Below are 20,445 nucleotides of genomic sequence, written 5' to 3'. Positions count from 1 at the left end.
AAAAAATATGGGATATAGTTTATACCTGAAGGCTGATACAATTTTATTTTGCTTCTAGACTGGCAACTGTTGCATGTAACAGAACACTGCAAAGATTTGGTAACTTCAGCCTGCCCTTACCATGTAACCTGTACTTGCAAAGTCCTGTCATAGAAACATTCCCAACATTCACAGAGTTCTGTGAAACTCTCAGAACTTCTGATTTTTATTATTTATTTAATTTATTTAATTAATCCAACATAACTGAAAAACAACCCACTGTGTTTCATAAGACATGTTTACAGAAAACAGCTTAACCTTTAAGCACCAATACTTTATTATTTTAGGACATCTACTAATATAGCCTTTCTGTTTTGGTAACCATAATATAATCAACAATTTAACCTTCTTTTTGGAAAATATAATTCTTACCAGTTACTGTGCTAAAAATAACACAATTTAGAAGACAATGTCCAGAAATTGTTCCACCTAAAATTGCTTCTGATGATAGTTTTCTTCCTTACTCATTTATGTTTTCCTCATAAAGGTGAGGTACAGGAGTTGCAGGTACACTGCCTCTAGGCTAATATTAATAATGTACTTTCTACAAAATAAAGTTGCTCAAAGGTCTAAACACCTTTCTCCAAAACAGCCATGGGGGCGGGGGGGAGGGGGTCCCACGGCAAATATTGATGTCTTAAAACACAATTAGGTAAACGATATGTATTATGTTGGAGCAGTAATCTTTAATCTGATAAATTCTCAGGTTATACTCCAAACTAAAAGGAAAGCAATATGACCAAATACATTCACCACAGTATAGAGCAGCAATTAAAAAAAAAAAAAAAAAAACTATGACACATCCACTTTGTGAACTATTACATAGCCATGAAAATGCAGCAACCAAAATATAGAGGTTATTAAGGAAAGGGGGACAAAATTATGTAAATGCCAGAGTCATGCATGAAACTTCATTAATTTGAGACAAAATTTATTTTAGAACATTGGGAAGAAAAACTTTAAGCACTCTAAAGATTAGTCAAATGTTCACTATACTGTCTTATCTAGAAGAATGTGCAGCATTAAACAGGCACTCAACTATGTGTTGAAAGGATAATCTTCCAAACTAATCAAATGATACAATAAGCTTGCCTTTGTAGTTTATGTCACAAGTTTCTTATGAACCTGATTAGAATGAGATAGGCTAAAAGCTTTCATCACAGAATGGGAATGACTCAGTTTGCTCACCTATATATCATCTGCACACTAAATTGGGACCATCATATCCCCGCTCAGGAAAGAAAAGCAGTGAGATATTTATACTACATGTGCTTGCTGGTAGATTCTCCGCTCCCTCCTCTATTATGAGAATGAACCTAGACCTCAAGGCTGCCTTGTCTTTAAGGTCAATTGTATCACCGCGCCTAAGACAAATCTTTCTTTAGATTTTGTTTTCTGGAAGCAGAGTTTGCCAATAGGATTTTTCTAGTGCAGAATAGGGAAGGGGCCTTGGAAGCAGGGATATGTACCTCTAGATGCCACGTAAAAGTTAGGCCTGCACATAGGTATATCTCTGGGGGATGGCAGAAATGTTACAAAGCTGAACTGTGGTAGTGGCTGCACAACCCTGTATATTTAGCAATAATTGTTGATTTGAATCAAGTAAATTTTATAGTATGTAATTTATGACTCCATAAAGCCACTTTTTGTTTTTTTGAAACAGAATCTTCCTATGTAGTCTAGACTGGCTTTAAACTCGCAGCAATCCTCCTGCATCAGCCTCCAAGTGCTAGGATTACAAGCATGCACCACCACACCTCCTTTAGCACTGCTTTCTAAAAAGGCTTTGACCAACTTTGCATATGCTTATGATTGAAAACAAAACAAAACAAAACAAAAACCACAACAGATCAAGGACTTGATTCTGGATCCCTGAGGCCCAAACACTGAACTGCTATAATCTTTCCTCTCTAAGCTTCAACAATTTAAAATACAAAAAGCACATGATTGAAGGATGTGGTAAGAGATAAATGTCATTCTACTATCTTTATAAAACTGTCACAATTTCTCCAAAGGATAATTTTTAAAAAGTTAGCAAGGATAATTTTTGAGAAGTTAACAATTTTCAAAAATTTAACAAAGTTAAAAGGGAAGTGAGACCTAAGCAACTAAGGAACATGAAAAGATGTCAATGTCTGCTAAAATGAGACTGTGTACATGACCCCTCTTCATCTATTTTCTCCAAATTTCTTTCTCATTAGGTTTCTACAGAGCTCGAGCATTTGCTTTATTTCTAGGTAAACTGTATCATGTTAGGTATTTAACATCTGCTGATGAATAAACTAGAGCAGAACTAACTGAATGGTCCAAAATGCATGTTTACAATCACTTTGTTTTCTCTGTAGAGAAAAAGAAAAACAAACTATGAGCTAATCAGAGTAGAAGAAAACTAAAAACTGCTATCATACTGATAAATATCTTTTTTTTAAATAGGAGGCTAGGTGACAGCACAGCATTTGTATGAAAAGTAGCTGCTATGGCAAGAACTTTTTAAGAATTCTGATTCCAAGGCTGCCTGCCCTTTGGATTTCATAAGAGAATAACACTGAAAAGTGTACCTGACTAAAATTAAAGAGTCAAAACATTGCTTACCAAACAAGAACATAGTGAAGCGCCTTCAAATAAGTCTGGTAGTTATTGCACCCATGTCCAACCATTCTAATATATGAGAATAACAGTAGCCAGCACAAACCAATCTAGGTTTTTAAACAGGAAAACAACCTAGGAAAATTAGTAAGGCAATCCAGACACCATTAAACAATTAAGATACAAGAACTACTTTCCTAGCAGAATGACTTTTTAAAAAAATGGTAACGACTTAGAGGCAGCACCAAAACAGTGAAAACAAATGAAATAAAATATAAGTAGGAAACAGATCATCTTGAGCAATAAACAAAGTTCCTAATCATTTCAGAGATTTTTATCTTCAGATTTCTCACTCCCAGTTTCCTCTTAGCCTAAGGAAGAGTACAAAATTAGCACAAATGGAAAAGTCTGGCTGGGTAACCTAAGTTGTGGGTCAGCTGAGAGACAATAAATCTACATCCTACTGTCCATACGTTATGATGCTAACAGATTCAGTTACTTCTGACTATAACATCTGTTTATTACTCTTCTTCAAAAATGAGGTTGTTCTAGTAGAAAAAATTCTCAATACCTAACCTACCCAGATTAACGTGCCAATTTAGGTTAGCTTTAAAAAGAGAATATATATACAAATTTTAACAAATACAGAAACTACCTTTTTAAATCACAAAGGATATCAGAGATGGAGGGAGCATAAGTTATTAAAGTCCAATTATGTCATACTTTACAAAGGAGGCTCAGAAGCTCACATGGTCACTCTGCGGCAAAACTTCATTATAACCTCAAGGCCTCTAATTCTTTCAGGAGTAAGTTTTACAGAAAACTAAAAATCAACCTTAAAGTAGATTTCTATAATGAGTTTCAAAAGATGAAATACAAGTATCGGACACAAATTTTCTGTAAAATTCAAGTTAGAAATTTCATCTTTTGATTTCAAAGTGATCCACACTCCCACACACAATCTGATATGTTTTATGCTGTATTGTTACTTCTACAGGAGTACTATTTCTTCCATAGGAACGTCTTCCCAGAAGGAACAAATTTACTTTGACCTCAATTATCCTTATAAAAACTGGATTTTTAAAAAAGCCTAGATACACGGACTGCTTGCTACTTATAACAACTTAGAATAAATATGATTACAACCATAGTACCAGTAATCAGGGTAAAATAAGATCCAAACGGTTTGAAATTCTAAGGTAAAAAACGATTGTGTAGAAGCACTGAATACATTTAATTTTCATATTCGGTTCACCACTTAAGAAAAATGCAATAGCAATTCATAGGCTCCAGCAAAGGCCACACTTAGCATCTCCTTCTATTTATGATAAAAAGGTCAACATATGCAACTTTTACTAAATAATATACATCATTTTTGCAACACAAAGCAAAAACCACCTATACTTACAAACCATACGCCGAAAAGCAAAAAAAAAGTTTTCTTTAGCCCTCAATAACCTCCAAAACTCCCTTTCCAACCAACCTCTCTCATTCTTCACTCCTGAAAGAATTTCCATTCCCTGAGAACAAAACGGAGCCTGTCCAGAAAACTGGGGCCGAGGGACAAGAAGGCCTCGAGAGAGAGGTCCCTTTCAATCAGGTTTTGCGTTCTCCTGGGTGGTTTGCGTTCACCTGCGCCTTGGCAAAGAGGGAGGGAGCAAAAGGGCCGGGCCATCTGCCAGGCGAAGGCGGGATGGCTTTCCCACTAGCCGTGGCTGCATCTCCTCGCTGCTGCTCCCGGAACAAAGAGAGTGGAGCTGCCGGGCCAAACCTCCGGAGGACCTGGGGCGGCCTCGAACCTCAAGCTCCCAAAAGCCGCGGCCCGTCCCACCCTCGCTTGGGAGCCAAAGGCTACCGTAACCAGTACCTTCAAAGGGAGGCTCCGCCCTGCGGGGCTGCTCCCGCGGCTCCCCGCTGCGCCACCACCTCCTATTGTGACCAATCGCTCAGCCAGCGGCCAACTCGCCAGTTCCTCCGCTCCTGAGCCTCCTCAAGCCCGGAACCCGGGCTCCGACTGAGGCACTGTCACGGCGCTTCCTTCCTCCCAGCACCATCACATGGGCCGCATCAGGATACGAAGGCTGCAAGCCCAGAACTGACCAAAGTCGGCTAATGCCTGGGAGGCACCATCTTGCTCGGGATCGACTCACAACCACTCGAGGGGTCCTGCCCCGCAGCACAGGGCCTGGACGATCAAGGATCAAGGACCCGGGCTCGCCGCGCGCCGGCGCACTGCCTTCTGCTGCGCGCGCAAGCAACGCACCCTCACTGCTAGGCCGCAAGACGCGGAGCAGAGGGGACCCAACTCCTCTGAGTTCGGGTGGCCCTCCTGCCAGCACAAACCTAGGCTGCTCCACCTGAGAGACCGCCTGAGCGCTCCGCCCCTTCCCACATCGGCTGGGTCCAACAGCCCCCTTTGTTTCCACCCTCCGCGGGAGGGGGGGGCGGCAGCGCCGCAGTTCAGGGACGCTTAGGACTAGTTCCGGCAACAGAATGGCAGCGCAGCTCTTCTGCGCAGCGCAGCGCAGCTCTTCTGCGCAGCGCAGCGCAGCTCTTCTGCGCAGCGCAGCGCAGCGCCGCCCCGCCCTACCTCACCTCCCTAGCCAGCCTGCGGGCGCCAGGAGTGTTTCCAAATTCTGTAAACTCAATTCCCAAGCCAGGAATGTTTCCAAATTCTGTAAACTCAATTCCCAAAGTACAAGTGGCTCGAGAGGCAGAAATTTTTGTTGCTGTAGACAGAAGTGTTTCACAATGGGGCAAGTGGGTTCAAATCCAACTTGGGAGTCTCAGGCTTCATAAACTTTTACAACACGGGGTGTGAAATAAACTGGAAGACTAAAGCCAACATGGCTCATCATGCTCAATATCGAAGAGGAAGAGAGGAAGTAAGGTCGCCCATAAAAACAAGAAATAAAAGGAAAATACAAGAAATGGTACGGGAGTAGAGATAGAGAGCGAGCAAGTCAAGGGTATATCATGGGAGAGGTGCGCTTTTCAAAGCAGAAATTAGGTAAGTCACAAGGATGGTGATGTTTTAAGAGTGGTAGCACAAATTAAGAACCAGTCAGCAGCAGAAAACCAAGTTTTTATTTCTTTGGGTAAACCTATCTCCTATCCCCCTGAGCCTCAGCTGCTTCAGGTAGGAAATGGGACCCAAACTAAAATCATGTTTCAGGATCCTCTGAACCTTGTACACTCTATATATGAATACACCATATAGTAATTATTTCTATACATTTGTCTCCTATATTGGACTGAGCACCATGATTTCCTGTGACTGTAACCCCAAGGTCCAACCCTAGGGCCTAAATCAAAAGAGCAGGCACTTAGCAACTGCTTTATCAAAATTCCAGCAATAATTCTAGGGCCAGGGAAAGCTGGGATGAGATAACAGGCTCCTATGAAAATATTCCGACCCCAGGCCTGTACTCCCATTGTGTAGCCCAGTTACCTACTCTCCTCCTAAATCTTCTGCCAAAATGGCCAGTTTGGAAGTGTCCAAAATTTTAAGATTTTTTTTTCCCCCACATCATGCTTCAATTATACTCCCAATTATACCTTTAAGTATACCCAATATAATCCACTTTTTAATTCTTATTTTTTATATGGTATTGAGGGTTGAGCTCAAGACCTTCATACTGTGCCACATCCCCAATTTCTAACCTCTGGATCCCTCACAGTTCTCACTCTACTACTATGGATTTGCCTGGTATTACACAGCTTCCACTGGAATTTCAACAAAATGTTTCCTTATGTAATGCATACCACCCTGAAACAGCTTTTCCTTCATGCTTGGGTATAGGTTATGTGATAAGAGGGAAACTGGAAGGAAAATTATCATTTGGGAGCTGTCGAATTAACATAAAGCAGATTCCTCAAATGCTAATCATACCAGCAAAAATCTAACAGTCCTGACCCATGAATTTAAAAGAATCATTGTATTCCAGCCAACCCACTGTGAGGCAAACTCTTTGAAAACCTCTCAAATGGTTACAATTTTAGCTAACTGGGTCTAAAGGCTTAATCTAAAAAAATCTATCAAGATGTAAACAATGCTGTGACACTTCCAGGTTGGACATTTTGTACTGCAATTCTTCTCTAACTGATTTCTTAACCAGAAAATCTGGTGCTGGTAAAGGGTCAATGAGTGACAGACTTTTAAGGTGAGTCACTTTGGGTGACCTAATGTGTCAGGGGTTAAATTACAGGCAGAGGGCTGGGGATGTAGCTCAAAGGCGCAGCGCCTGCACGGCAAGCACGAGGTCTTGAGTTCGATACCAGTACAGGAAAAAAAAAAATTATAGGGAGAGTAGTTGCTCTACTTCAGTCAAGCTAAAATTTTATTTGGTGTCTGCTGACAAAGCCAGAAAATCCCATTCAACAGTCATCTAAAAAAACTTTCTACAATGATGGAAATGTTCTACATCTGGAACAACCAAAACATTGCCAGTAGCTAAAATTCTATGTGGCTACTGAATAACCTGGAATGTAGTTCCTAACTGGTTTAAAAACCCACATGTGGGAGGCTAGGGATTTACCTCAGCGGCACAGAGCCTGCCTGGCAAGCGCAAGGTCTTGAGTTCGATTCCCAGTACCGGAAAAAAAAAAAAAAAACACATGTAGCTAGGGGACAGCACAGCATTTGTATGAAAAGTAACTGCTATGGAAAGAACTTTTTAAGAATTCTGATTCCAAGGCTGCCTGCCCTTTGGATTTCATAAGAGAATAACACTGAAAAGTGTACCTGACTAAAATTAAAATGTCAAAACATTGCTTACCAAACAGGAAAATAGTAAAGTGCCTTCAAATAAATCTGGTAGTTATTGTATCCATGTCCAACCATTCTAATATATGGGAATAACAGCAGCCAGCACAAACCAATCTAGGTAACCACCACTCTATAGAAATTAGAAATGATAACAAGGTGAGCAAATTTGGCCTGTTTTTGAATTCTCCATCTTCCCTTTCAAGAATGTTTCTCTAACAATTCTCCCTCTTTTTACACCATCACGTTATTCCCCCCACTGGGTCACTTGTAGCAGATCACATGAATAAACCATTAAGTTTTCCCACCACTAAAATCTAAAGATGGTTACTGGTTTGGGGTTTGCCTGCTGTTATCCTGTTTAAGAAATCTGTTTGGAGATACAGTTGGAGGAGGGGGCCCAACACTTGCATAGTGTGTATGAGATTCTTGGTTTAACTCCAAGCACAAGATAGAGGGGGAGGTGGTGTGAGGAGGGGGAAGGGAAAAAGAAGGGACAGGTCTTCCCTAACATTTGGGTTATAAAGCTAATTTCCTGCATTATTTTCTTTGAGCTTTTATAATTTCAGGTTCATGTTTAGATCTACATTGTGACCTGGAATGATTTTTATTTGTTTGGTTAGGTTTTTTTGTTTTGTTTTGTTTTGTTTTGTTTTTTCTGGTACTGGGAATCAAACTCACGACCTCACGCTTGCCAGGCAGGCACTGTGCTGCTCAGCTAAATCCCCAGGCCCATGATTTTTATTTTAGTATCTGCCAGTACTTTACACAGCATAATATATTGAAAAGACTACTTTGAACTGCTCATCTATTAAAAACCAATCATCACTGTGTGTGCCTGGCACCAAGTGAGGTATTAGAACAGACGCTCCACAAGCTGCTGCAATCACGGTTCGGGTTTGGGCTTTACTTGTGCCCTGACATCCTGGAAGTCACAGACACAAGTTCTCTGTGATCAGCGTCAGTGCACCCCATGTCTGGCTCCTGTGCCCATCCTGAACTGACTGGAGATGCAGAATCAGGCAGACCGCAACCTGCTGACATCACAGTTCATAGCCGAACACCACCAAGAGAACCAGGTATTTCCCATCTATGTCCTGTGGGCAGAACAGGCAACCCATGAGCCCGCCGCCATTACACTCTCACTCTCTGCCATCCATGCGCCCGGTGCAGACAGCAGATCCTCACAAAGAAGGCCTGCAAACTGCTATCACCGGGGTTCGCATTTAGGCCCTGCGTGTGCCCTGTACCACCTGAGGTACTAGAGCAGGCGCTCCACGAGGGGCTGGCACCACCGTTCGGGTCTGGGCTTTACTTGCGCCCTGACCTCCTATAGGTCACAGACACAGGTGGTCTGTGATCACAGCCAATGCACCCACATCTGGCTCCTATGCATATCCTGAGCTGCCTAGAGACACAGAATCAGGTGGTCCACAAATTGTTGACCCTGCAGTTTGTGTCTGGGTTTTGCCTGTACCCTCAACTGCCTGGGGACACAGGATCACTAACCTGAGATTCCACCACCAGTGCAACCCAATTCTGGGTCTTACATGTGCCCTGCGAGGTGAGGGGATGCTGGATCAGACTGTCTGCCAGAAGCTGACATCACGGTTCACATCTGAGACTACGGAGAACTAGATACACTTCATCATCTGCCAGAAAGTCCCAGACTAAGCAGTGCATCTCAGCAGTCACTGAAGGGCAAGCCTGGCCACCAGGAAAACTAGGGAAACAAGCAACTTTTGCTAAGGTGCCAGGGAAGAGGGAGACTGAGTGTTGTACATCTGGTATCAAACATGACAAGATGAAGGACTAAAACACAATCCCAGAACACCACACAACTCAAAACAAGTCCAAGAGACATCAACATAGCAGAACATGGTAAAAACACACCTTAAATTCCTGAAATGATTGCAATGGAAGTGAAGAAACAACTTCATCAGGCCTTAGAAGAGATCAGATCAGATCAGACCAGAAATAATCTCTCAGCAAAAAATGAAATGACAATAATAATGAAAGAAATGCTCAGCATATCTGAAGAAGAAACATATAAACAAATAGATGATAATAGGCAACGGACATAATTGTTAAATGAAAACTATAGACATAAATTAGAATGCATGAACCAGATTCAAAGAGACATGCAGGAAATCAAAGCTTCCATTGAAAGCTGTCAAAACCACTTGAACGAAGCCAAAGATGGAATTACAGATTTTGAAGACAGCACGGCAGCTAGCGATCATGAAAGAAAGGATCTCTTAAAATCAACAAGGAACCAGGAAAAATCAATTCAAAGCTGCAAGATGAAGGAAAAAGAATAGTGTAGAACTAATAAGCGTAAATGAAACAGCAGGAGGCAACACAAATAACATCAAAAGAATATTTGCACAAATAATAGCAGAAAATTTCCCAAGCATGGAAACAGAACCTGACATACAGTAAATGAGGCATACAGAATTCCAAATACCCGTAACGAAAATGAAACTACACCCAGACATGTAACAGTCAAGATCCCAGATCTCCAGCAAAAGAACATAATATTAAAAGCTGCTAGAGAAAAGAAACAGATTACCTATAAAGGAAAGCCCATCAGAATCACAGCACACTTCTCAACACAAACCATCCCATCGAGAAGAGCTTGGTATGAAATATTACAGGTCCTCAGACAAAACAACTTCCAGCCAAGACCGATGCAACTTGCCAAACTATCCTTTAAATCCTATGGAGAAATAAAGTATTTCCATGACAAAAAAAAAACTGAAGAACTCATGAGTGCGAAAAAATCATTGCAAAGAGTATGAAAAGATATCCTTCACTGAGAAAAAAATGACTGCAATTTGCCAAACAATAAAAAGTAACCCGTAAACAGAGCAAGCAATTTAACAGGTAGAAAAAGTAGGAAACCAAGAGCAAGTAAATAACATGACAATAATACCTCAACACATATCAGTTATAACTATAAATGTAAATGGCCTCAATTCACCAGTTGAAAGAAACAGACTGGCAGAGTGGATTAAGAGACAAAATCCAATGATATGCTGTATACGGGAAACAGATTTTACTCAAAAGGAAATGCATAGACTGAAAGTCCAAGGATGGAAAACAATCCTCCATGCAACAGGAACCCAGAAAAAAGCAAGAGTAGCTATTACGTTTGCAGACAATGTAAACTTCAAACCAAGAACAATCAAAAGAGATAAAGAAGGTCACCACATACTTGTTAGGGGAAAACTGCAAGATGATGAGATAACAATCATAAACACATATGCAACAAATACTGGAGCACCAAACTATATAAGACAAATCTTAACAGACATGAAAACCCATATAATTAATACCAGTATTGTAATAGGGGACCCCAACAACCCGTGGACACAAAGAGGTCAACTGGACAAAAACTCAGGAAAGAAGTAACAGGTTTGAACCAAAGCTGTGAACAAATGGACACAGTAGATGTACACAGACTGTTCCACCCCACAACGTGAGAATACACATTTTTCTCAGCTGCACATGGGACTTCCTCTAAAATAGACCACATTCTACTCATACAGCATACCTATCTAAATGCAAAAGAACTGAAATTATCCCATGCATATTAAGTGACCACAGTGCAATGAAATTGGAAGTGAAAGACAAAAGGAACTGCAAAGACTACATAAACACTTGGAAATTAAACAACCACCTCCTGAACAACCATTAGGTCGCAGACAAATTAAAGAAAATTTAAAAAATACCTACAAACAAATGTAAATGTAAATGCAACTTACCGGAATTTGTGGGAATACAATGAAAGCAGTGCTCAGAGGAAAATTTATAGTGGTGAACTCACACATAAGGAAAACAGAAAGAGAACAAATAAACAGCTGAAGGCTGTACCTCAATATTTTAGAAAAACAAGTACAAGTCCAGCACAAAGCCCAAAGAAGGGAGATTATAAAGATCAGGGCACAAATTAATGCAATTGAGACAAAGAAAACCGTACAAATAATAAACCAAAGAGTTGCCTCCTTGAAAGAGTAAATAAAATTGATAAACCCCTAGCCAACTTTATCAAAAAAAGAAAGAACTCACATTCATGCAATAAGGTATGGAAAGAATAAAATTACTACAGATTCTTCAGAAATTCAGACGATCAGTAATACCCACTTTGAAAATCTTTACTCCCATAGGATAGAAAACTCAGAAGAAATGGAGAGATTCCTAGATATGTACGAATTACCAAGGTTGACTAAAAAGAAATAAAAATTTTGAACAACCCAATATCAATTAATGAGATTGAAAATGTGATTAACTTACTGGCAAAGAAAAGCCCAGGCCCTGATGGAGTCCCAGCAGAATTTTACAAGAAATTCAGAGAAGATTTACTAACAACCCTCCTCAAAGTCTTCAATGAAATTGAAAAGGAAGCAGTTCTCCCTAACTCATTCCTGGAGGCAAGTATTATACTGATACCAAAACCAAAGACGCAACCAAGAAGAGAACTACAAACCAATCTCCTGAATATAGATACAAAGATACTCAATAAATACTAGCAAATACAATGCAGCAAAATCATAAAGAAAATCATGCACCAAGACCAAGTCGGATTAATTTCAGGAATGTAGGGATGGTTCAATATTTGCAAATCAATTAATGTTATATACTATATCAATACAGCCAAAGACAAAAACCACATGATCATCTCAATAGATGCAGAAAAAGCTTTCAACAAACTCCAACATGCATTCATGATAAAACTTTACAGAAAATAGGAATAGATGGCCTTTACCTCAACCTGACCAAAGCCATCTATGACAAACCAGCAGCCAACATCATACTAAATGGACAAAAACTAAAAGCTTTTACTTTAAAATCAGGAACAAGACAAGGATGTCGACTGACACCACTCCTGTTCAACAGAGTTCTGGAGGCATTAGGCAGAGCAATTAGACAAGAGAGAGAAATAAAAGGAATAAGGATAGGAAAAGAAGAACTAAAATTATCACTTTTTGCAAATGACATTATATTTTACATGGAAGACCCCAAACTCCACAAAAACACTCCTTGAATTAATCAACAAATTCAGCAGCATAGCTGGATACAAAGTCAACACTCAAAAATCAATAGCATTCCTATACACAAACAACAAAAAGACTGAGAGAGTAATTAAGGAAACCATACCTTTCACAATAACATCCAAGAAAATGAAATATTTGGAATCGATCTAACAAAAGAAGTAAAAGATCTATTCAGTGAAAACTGCAGTACTCTGAAAAAAGAGATCAAAGAGGATTTCAATAAATGGAAGAACATTCCTTGCTCATGGATATGAAGAACCAACACTGTGAAAATGGTCATACTACCAAAATTGTTGTACAGATTCAATGCAAGTCCCATTAAACTACCATTAGCATACTTCACAGATCTCGAGAAAACATTCCTTAAATTCATCTGGAACCAGAAGAGACCCAGAATAGCAAAAGCAATCTTGGGTAATAATGACAAGTCAGGTGGAATTACAATCCCTGACCTGAAATTATATTACAAAGCTACTCTAATAAAATAAACATGGTACTGTCTAAAAAACAGACCAGAAGATAAATGGAACAGATTGGAAGACATAGACATAACCACAAACACACTCAGCCACCTAATCTTTGATAAAGAGGCCAAGCAAACTCACTGGAAGAATGACAGCCTCTTTAAAAAATGGTGCTGGAAAAATTGGATTGCCACCTGCCAAAGGCTGAAAATAGACCCAAGCCTATCACCATGTACCAAACTCAGGTCAAAATGGATCACAGGTCTCAATATTAAAACAGAAACACTAAATCTATTGGAAGAGAAAGCAGGTAAAAATCTTGAATACACAGGGCAGGCAGAGAGTTCATGAACAAAAATCAAACTGCTGGTGAAATACTTTAAAGAATCAATAACTGGGATTTCATCTTACTGAAAAGTTTCTGCACATCTAGAGAAATCACCAGCAGAGTAAAAAGAAAACCCACAAATTGGGAAAAAATTGTAGCCGACTGTCCCTCAGACAAAGGTCTTCTATCTAAAACATATAAAGAATTAAAAAATATCAGCCTCCCCAAATTCAAAGACCCAATCCAAAAATGGGCAGCTGAGATGAATACACACTTCTCAGATAAAGAAATACAAATGGCAAATAAATACATAAGAAAATGTTCAACATCATTAGTCATTCGAGAAATGCAAATTAAAACGATTTTGAGATTTCATCTCACCCCAGGAAGAATGGCTAGCATTAAGAAATCAACCAATAACAAATGCTGGTGAGGCTGTGGAGAAATAGGAACTCTTCTCCACTGCTGATAGGAATGAAGACTAGTGAAACCTCTGTGGAAATCAGTTCAGAGATTCTCAACAAACTAGGTCTAGAGATCCCATTCAACTCAGCTATTCCCCTTCTGGGATTTTTCCCAGAAGATCTGAAAACAGCATATCACAGCGATGTATGTGCACCCATGTTCATAGCAACGCAATTTGTAATTGCTAAGTTGTGGAAGCAACCCAAATGTCCATCCACTGAGGATTGGATAAAAAAATTGTGGTACTTTTATACAATGAATATTACTCAGCTATAAAGAAAGATAAACTCGAGGCTTTTATAGGTAAATGGTCACAACTAGAAACCATACTCACAAGTGAAATAAATCAGACCTGCATGTGTAAGCAATGTATTGTCTCACTAGTATGAGAAGCTGAAAGAGTAAATAAAAACTAGGAGGTGTGATAGACATTGGGAATCAAAAGGAAAATGCTCAAAAGTAAAGGGCAACCGGGCTGTGGAAAAAGAGAAAGGAAAGAAGGGGAAATTATGTATGTATGTATGTATATTCAGGATAGCTAACATACTTGTACTACTGTTTCTCTTGGTTTACTGAAAAGAACAGTTAATGATTACCTGTTTGATCAATCACATATGTCTCTAATTGTTTTCCTGAGAAACCACTTTGAAGATATCAGTAAGATATTAACTTCCTACCACTTTGTCTGTAAGTCTGTACTGTTTGTATTGTTTTTATGCTACTTTGTAAAGGGATGTGTTTGTTAAAAAAAAATAAATTAATTAAAATTAAAACCAATTATCAGTCTATGTATGAGTTTTTGGGTTTAGCAGTCTATTCTCTTGTTTGGTTTTGTTTTGTTTTTTGAGACAGGGTCTTTGCAGTTCAGGCTGGCCTTGGGTTAACTATGTAGTTCAGGCTGGCCTCAAGTTTGCCACAATCTTGTCTCAACTTTCAAGTGCTGAGATTACAAGTGTGTGCCACCACACCCAGGTTATCTTTTTCTTATTCAAGATTTCAACTGCAAAAATTCTGACCTTTAAGCCTAAGATTTTGAGGGTTTTTCATAGATGCTTTCAGTATATTAAGGGAGTCCTATTTCTAATTTGTTAAAAGTTTTATTATATGCCGGGTATGTGTGGTGGGGCATGCCTGTAATCCCAGCACTTGGGAGGCTGAGGCAAGAAGATTGCTGTTACTTTGAGGCTATCCTGGGCTACACAATGAATTCAGGGGCAGCCTGAACTGCATAGCAAGACTCTGTCTCAAAAAGAAAGTTATATTATAAATGGACATTTAATTGTATCAAAATTTTCTGCACCTGTAAGAGGTATGTGATTTTCTGTTAGTATGTGAATTAGATTGGTTTTTAAATGTTAAGCCACTTTTACGTTCCTAATCCATTTTGCTTTTATTGTGTTGCCCTTCTAACATATGTGTAGATGTGCTTTGCTAATATTTTGTTTAAAATTTTTACATGTGTTCTTGACTCACATTAGCAGTGATTTTCCATTTTCAAATGTCCTTTTCAATTAAATTTTATTAGAAAGATTTTTGTTAATTTCAGAAAATGCTTAAGGGAATATTCTTTTTTCTATTTGTAGATGTTGCCTAGCCACCTGTACCTAGAATCAAATTACTTTAAATGTTCTGTCAGATTTGCTGTTTTCTTTATTTGTGTTTTGTTTTGAGGTGAGGTCTCATTGTATTGCTCCAGCTGGCTTTAAACGTAAGATCTTTTCTCAGCCTCCCAAGTTAGCTGGGATTACAGGTGTGCACACAGCACATGGCTCAATCTTTTTCTACATTTCTGAGGAAAAACTACAACCTTAGAACATATATATTATTCTGAAATTAATAATCTGCATCTAGAAAACCATCTACTAATCATGCCTTTTTGAAAGCACTTCCACTGTAAATACATTTTCAAGCACACTAGAGAAATATTATGTTATGGTTTGTGTCTGGATGTCTCCCCAAAGCCTCATGCAGTCATGGGATGGGCTCCTAGAGTTTATAATTGATCCATAGTCCATTGCTGGGATTATGGGTGTGAGTGCTACACCTGCCCTGGGGCAGACAGTTTGCATACAATGCTGCTCCTCCCACTTGCTCCCACCAGGAACTGTTGCCCCTGCCATGTGCCACCACTTTGCCTTGGAGCCAGCTGAGTAGGGACTGAAACCTCCACAAACTTGTGACCTAAATAAACCTTTCCTTCCTTAATTCTGGGTGTCAGGTATTTTGTCTCAGCAACAACAGAAAAGAAACCAAGACAGAATTTTCCACCCCTGGTCCCCCAAAGACTCATTCACATGGACAGAAAATGCCAAAATAGGTATTGGTTAGAGGAAATAGTCTTCATACTGGAAGTCCTTGACCTTTACTAATTATAAAGCCAGTTTCCCATTGCTTACCACCGTCAAGAATAGGGCTGTCCTTCCATCATATACATTGCCAAGTGCCCTGACTACAACCTCATTCCACTAAGACCAAACACAATTCCTGAGTTAATATCTCTCCTTTATATTAGAATATAGTATGAGTTACTCTGCTTTGTAATTGTGTATTTATTTGACTGTCCTGCACAACAGACTGCAAACTCTTTGGCCATAAGGACTAAATCTCCTCAAATCTGGCAAAGCATCAAGCTCGTATCATGTATTCAATAAATTGATTTAATTATATGTAAATATTTCACAGCACTGGTAATTCCAATTTTTCAATAGGTGAACCTCAAAAGGGAAATGAAGTTTAAAATCAAAGGAGTGAGCAATGAAAAGGAAAAAGGTGGCAAAAAGATAAATTTTTAAAATATCTCTAAAGCTAGCTCTGCTCACACTCCCCCTTCCTTTCACCAAAATCAGTTTCAAAAAAACTTAAAAGGTGAAGCTGCATTGAGGAGTACTGGCTGAGAAGTATTTACCAAGACTTGATCCACTGCAAAACAGTACAACCTGTTTCACCCAAAGTGTCAAAAGGAGAAAAGGTAAATTAGTAGCATCCCGCTAGTTATAGGTACTAATGACCAGAAGAGGGTAGCAAAGGCTCATGTTTTAGCAAAAGGCTCAAAGGTTGCAAATTCAACTCCGCTTAAAACCTCCTTTAACATACAACCAGTTATCCAGCCCTGGGGCTGGACGGTGTTTAGATGGCTGTTCCTGTAGTGCACCTAAGAGATGTCAGGGATGGCACCATAGCAATTGGGATGCTGGAAGACAAGCTCTTATGACAGTGAAGGTATGATGGGAGTAACGTATATCCAGGGTGAAAAGCCACTGACCAAGGAGGAATTTAAGAGGTTAAAAATGAATAAATCTAAATACATAGCATAAGTCGAGTCAGAAAATAGAGACCCACACCATAACAGAAGTACAGAGCCAGGAATGCAAAGCCCATATAAAATGAGAAGTGGAAAGCTAAGGGTGCAAATAAAACATGCACCATACATCACATCATATTCAATCTCTACAGCAGTGTGTGGGCAGGAGCTGACCATCAGGTAGTAAGCAGAGTTCTCATTAAGTCTGTGCTAGTAAACAACATCTTTGGAGCAGCTATAATTCTCACTGCAACATTATTCTAGCAGCTTCATCTCAGGGAATATCATACTGTGCACTTATAGATTTATTGAATCCATTGGTTAGCCAGAGACACAGAAGATAGAGATCTGGTTTATTATTTTGGAGCAGTACTGGAGAGTTAACCTGGGGCCTTTGCACTAAGCTACATCCCCCCAGCCCTCACTGGATGCTAAATTGCCTAGACTGGGTTCAAATTTGTGATCCTACTGCTTCAATCCCAGAGTACTGGGATTACAGGTATGCACTACCACACCTACATACTCTTAGCATCTTTTTAAATTTTCATTTAATTTTTTAAAATATCTATTTGTGATCCACAACAGACAAGAATTCCTCATTTGGAAGGTCTGCGAACTGCTCCCACCAGGGTTCGCATTTGGGCCCTCCCTGTGCATGCCCTGCACCAAGTGAGCAGCCACCCCACAAGATGCTGGTACCACAGTGTGAGTCTGCTTTACTTGTGCCCCAAACTCCTGGAGGGCACAGGCACGGGCAGTCTGTGATTACTGTTTGAACGGCAGGGATCTGGCTCCTATGCATGTTCTGATCTGACCAGAGAAGCAGAACCAGGCGGGCTGCGACCTGCTGCCACCACGGTTCCCTGCTGAAAGACTCAGAGAGAGCGAGGTATTTCCTATCTACTTCCTGGGGGTGAAGCGGGTAACCTAGCACCCCGCTGTCATTACAGTGAGTCTTTGCCCTCCGTGCACCCATGGTAGACAGGAGTCCCTCACTCAGAAGGCACACAAACTGCTCTCACTGGGGATTGCATGTGGGCCCTCCTTGCGGGTGCCCTGCACCAAGTGAATGGAAGCCCCATGAGCTGCTGGTACCGTGGTTTGAGTCTGTGCTTTACATGTACCACAAACTCCTGGGAGGTCATAGGCACGGGCAATCTGTCATTGCTGTTTGAGCACCCGGGATCTGGCTCCTGTATGCATCCGGATCTGACTGGAGACACAGAATTAGGTGGTCCACAAAATGTTGACCCTGCAGATCGTGTCTGGGTTTTGCCTGTATGCAGAACTGCCTAGGGATACAGGTCTACTGGACCAGGATTTTGCCACCAGTGCAACCCGAGTCCGGTCCATGCACATGCCCTGAATTTCAAGGAGATGTCAGATCAGATGGTCTGCCATCAGTTGACACCACTGTCTGCGTCTGAAACATAGGATAACTAGATACACTTCAGCATCTGCCAGAAAACACCAGACTAAGTAGAGCATCTCAGCGGACACTGAGGGGCAAGCCTGACCAACAGGAAAACTAGGGACACTAGCAGTCTTTGCTGTGCAGCCACTGAAGAGGGAAACTGAGCTTTCAACATCTGGTAACAAACATGACAACACAAAGGACTAAAACACAATCCCAGAACGTCACTCCAATTAGAACAAGTCCAGGAGACATCCACATAGGAGAACGTGGTAAACACACATCAGAAATTGTAGAAATCATTGCAATGGAAGTGAAGAAACAACTCCATAAGGCCATAGAAGAGATCAAATCAGAAATAATCTCTCAGGCAAAAAATGAAATGACAATAATAATGAAAGAACTCCTCAGAACATCTGAAGAAGAAACAAACATATAAGAAAATAAAAGAACATACACAACGGACAGAAATGTTAAATGAAAAATACAGAAATGACTTAGAATGCATGAACCAGATTCAAAGAGACTTCCAGGAAATCAAAGCTTCCATTGAAAGCTGCAAAAACCGCGTGAATGAAGCTGAACATAGAATTTCAGATTTTAAAGACAGCATGGGAGCTAGCTACCATGAAACAAGGGATCTCTTAAAATCAGCAAGGATCCAGGAAAAGATCAATTCAGCAGCTGCAGGACGAGGCAAAGAGGAATAATGTAAGACTAACAGGAGGCAAACAGCAGGAGACAACACAACAGACTTAAAAAGAGTATTTGCAGACATATTACCAGAAAACTTCCCAAGTAAAGGAAACAGAACCTGATGTACAGATAAATGACACATACAGAAGTCCAACCAACCACAACCAAAATAAAACTACACACAGACATATAATAATCAAGTTCCCACTACTCCAGCAAAAAAACAGAATACTAAAAGCTGCTGGAAGAAAGAAACAGATTACCTATAAAGGAAAGCCCATCAGTATCATGGCAGACTTCTCAGCAAAAACCATCCAACTGAGAAGAGCTTGGAGCAAAGTATTATATATCCTGAGACAAAACAGCTTGCAACCAAGACTGATGTACCCTGCCAAACTATCCCTCAAATTCAACGGAGAAATAAAATATTTCCACAACAAAGAAAAATTTAAGAACTTCATGAGTGCCAAACCAGTGCTGCAAAGAGTACTAAAAGATATTCTAGACAGAGAAAAATCTGACTGCAATGGGAAGAACAACAGCAGAATGGAACTGTCAAGAAGAGCAAGCAAGTAAACAAGGAGAAAAAGTAGGAAACTAACGCAAGTAAATAACATTACACTGATAAATAAAAACATATCAGTTATAACCATAAATGTAAAAGGCCTCAATTCACCAGTCGAAAGAAACAGACTGGCAGAGTGGATTAAGAAACAAAATCCAACGATACGCTGTACACAGGAAACACATTTCACTCAAAAGGATATCCATACACTGCAAGACAAAGGATGCAAAACAATCCTCCATGCAACAGGAACCCAGAAAAAAGCAGAGGTAGCTATTATGTTTGCAGACAGTGTAAACTTCAAACAGAGAATGATGAAAAGAGATAAAGAAGGTCACCACATCCTGGTCAGGGAAAAACTGCAAGAGGACTAGATAACAATCATAAATATGTACACACCAAATATTGGACACCAAACTATATAAGACAAATGTTAACAGATATGAAAACACATATATTTGATCACACTATTTTAACAGGGGACCTGAACACTCCATTTACACAAAGAGATAGGTTAACTGGACAGAAATAACAGCAAGGAAACAACAGATCTGAACCAAAGCTGCGAAAAAATGGACTTAGTAGATGTAAACACAGTGTTCCACCCCACAACATCAGAATACACATTGTTCTCAGCTGCACATGTGACTTTCTCTAAAACAGACCACATTCTAGCCCATAGAGCATACCTACCGATGTGCAAAACAACTGAAATTCTCCCATGCCTATTATCTGACCATAGTGCAATGAAATTGGAAATTAATG

General features: G+C 40.0%; 1 protein-coding gene across 11 annotated transcripts in view; it reads right to left on the bottom strand.

The window, feature by feature from the left end:
- The window catches only part of Rnf38 (ring finger protein 38), a 159,789-nt gene that overhangs the window by 65,866 nt on the left and 73,478 nt on the right, over positions 1 to 20,445 (bottom strand). For 4 of the 11 annotated variants that reach the window (XM_005382905.2, XM_005382909.2, XM_005382910.2 and 1 more), the window contains exon 1: positions 4,493 to 4,580. The exons of 3 other annotated variants lie outside the window; for them this stretch is intronic. Coding sequence is in view for 4 of the 8 variants with exons in the window: in XM_005382901.1 (XP_005382958.1) it covers positions 4,109 to 4,117 (9 nt within the window). In the remaining 4 variants the exon portion in view is untranslated. 4 more of the 11 variants (XM_005382901.1, XM_005382902.1, XM_005382903.1 and 1 more) reach the window with 1 other exon arrangement.

The sequence above is a fragment of the Chinchilla lanigera genome, unplaced genomic scaffold, assembly GCF_000276665.1.
Source record: "Chinchilla lanigera isolate Chin_1 unplaced genomic scaffold, ChiLan1.0 scaffold00018, whole genome shotgun sequence".
NCBI lineage: Eukaryota > Metazoa > Chordata > Mammalia > Rodentia > Chinchillidae > Chinchilla > Chinchilla lanigera.
The sequence above is the reverse complement of the archived record's forward strand: the minus strand, read 5'-3'. Positions and strand labels throughout refer to the sequence as shown.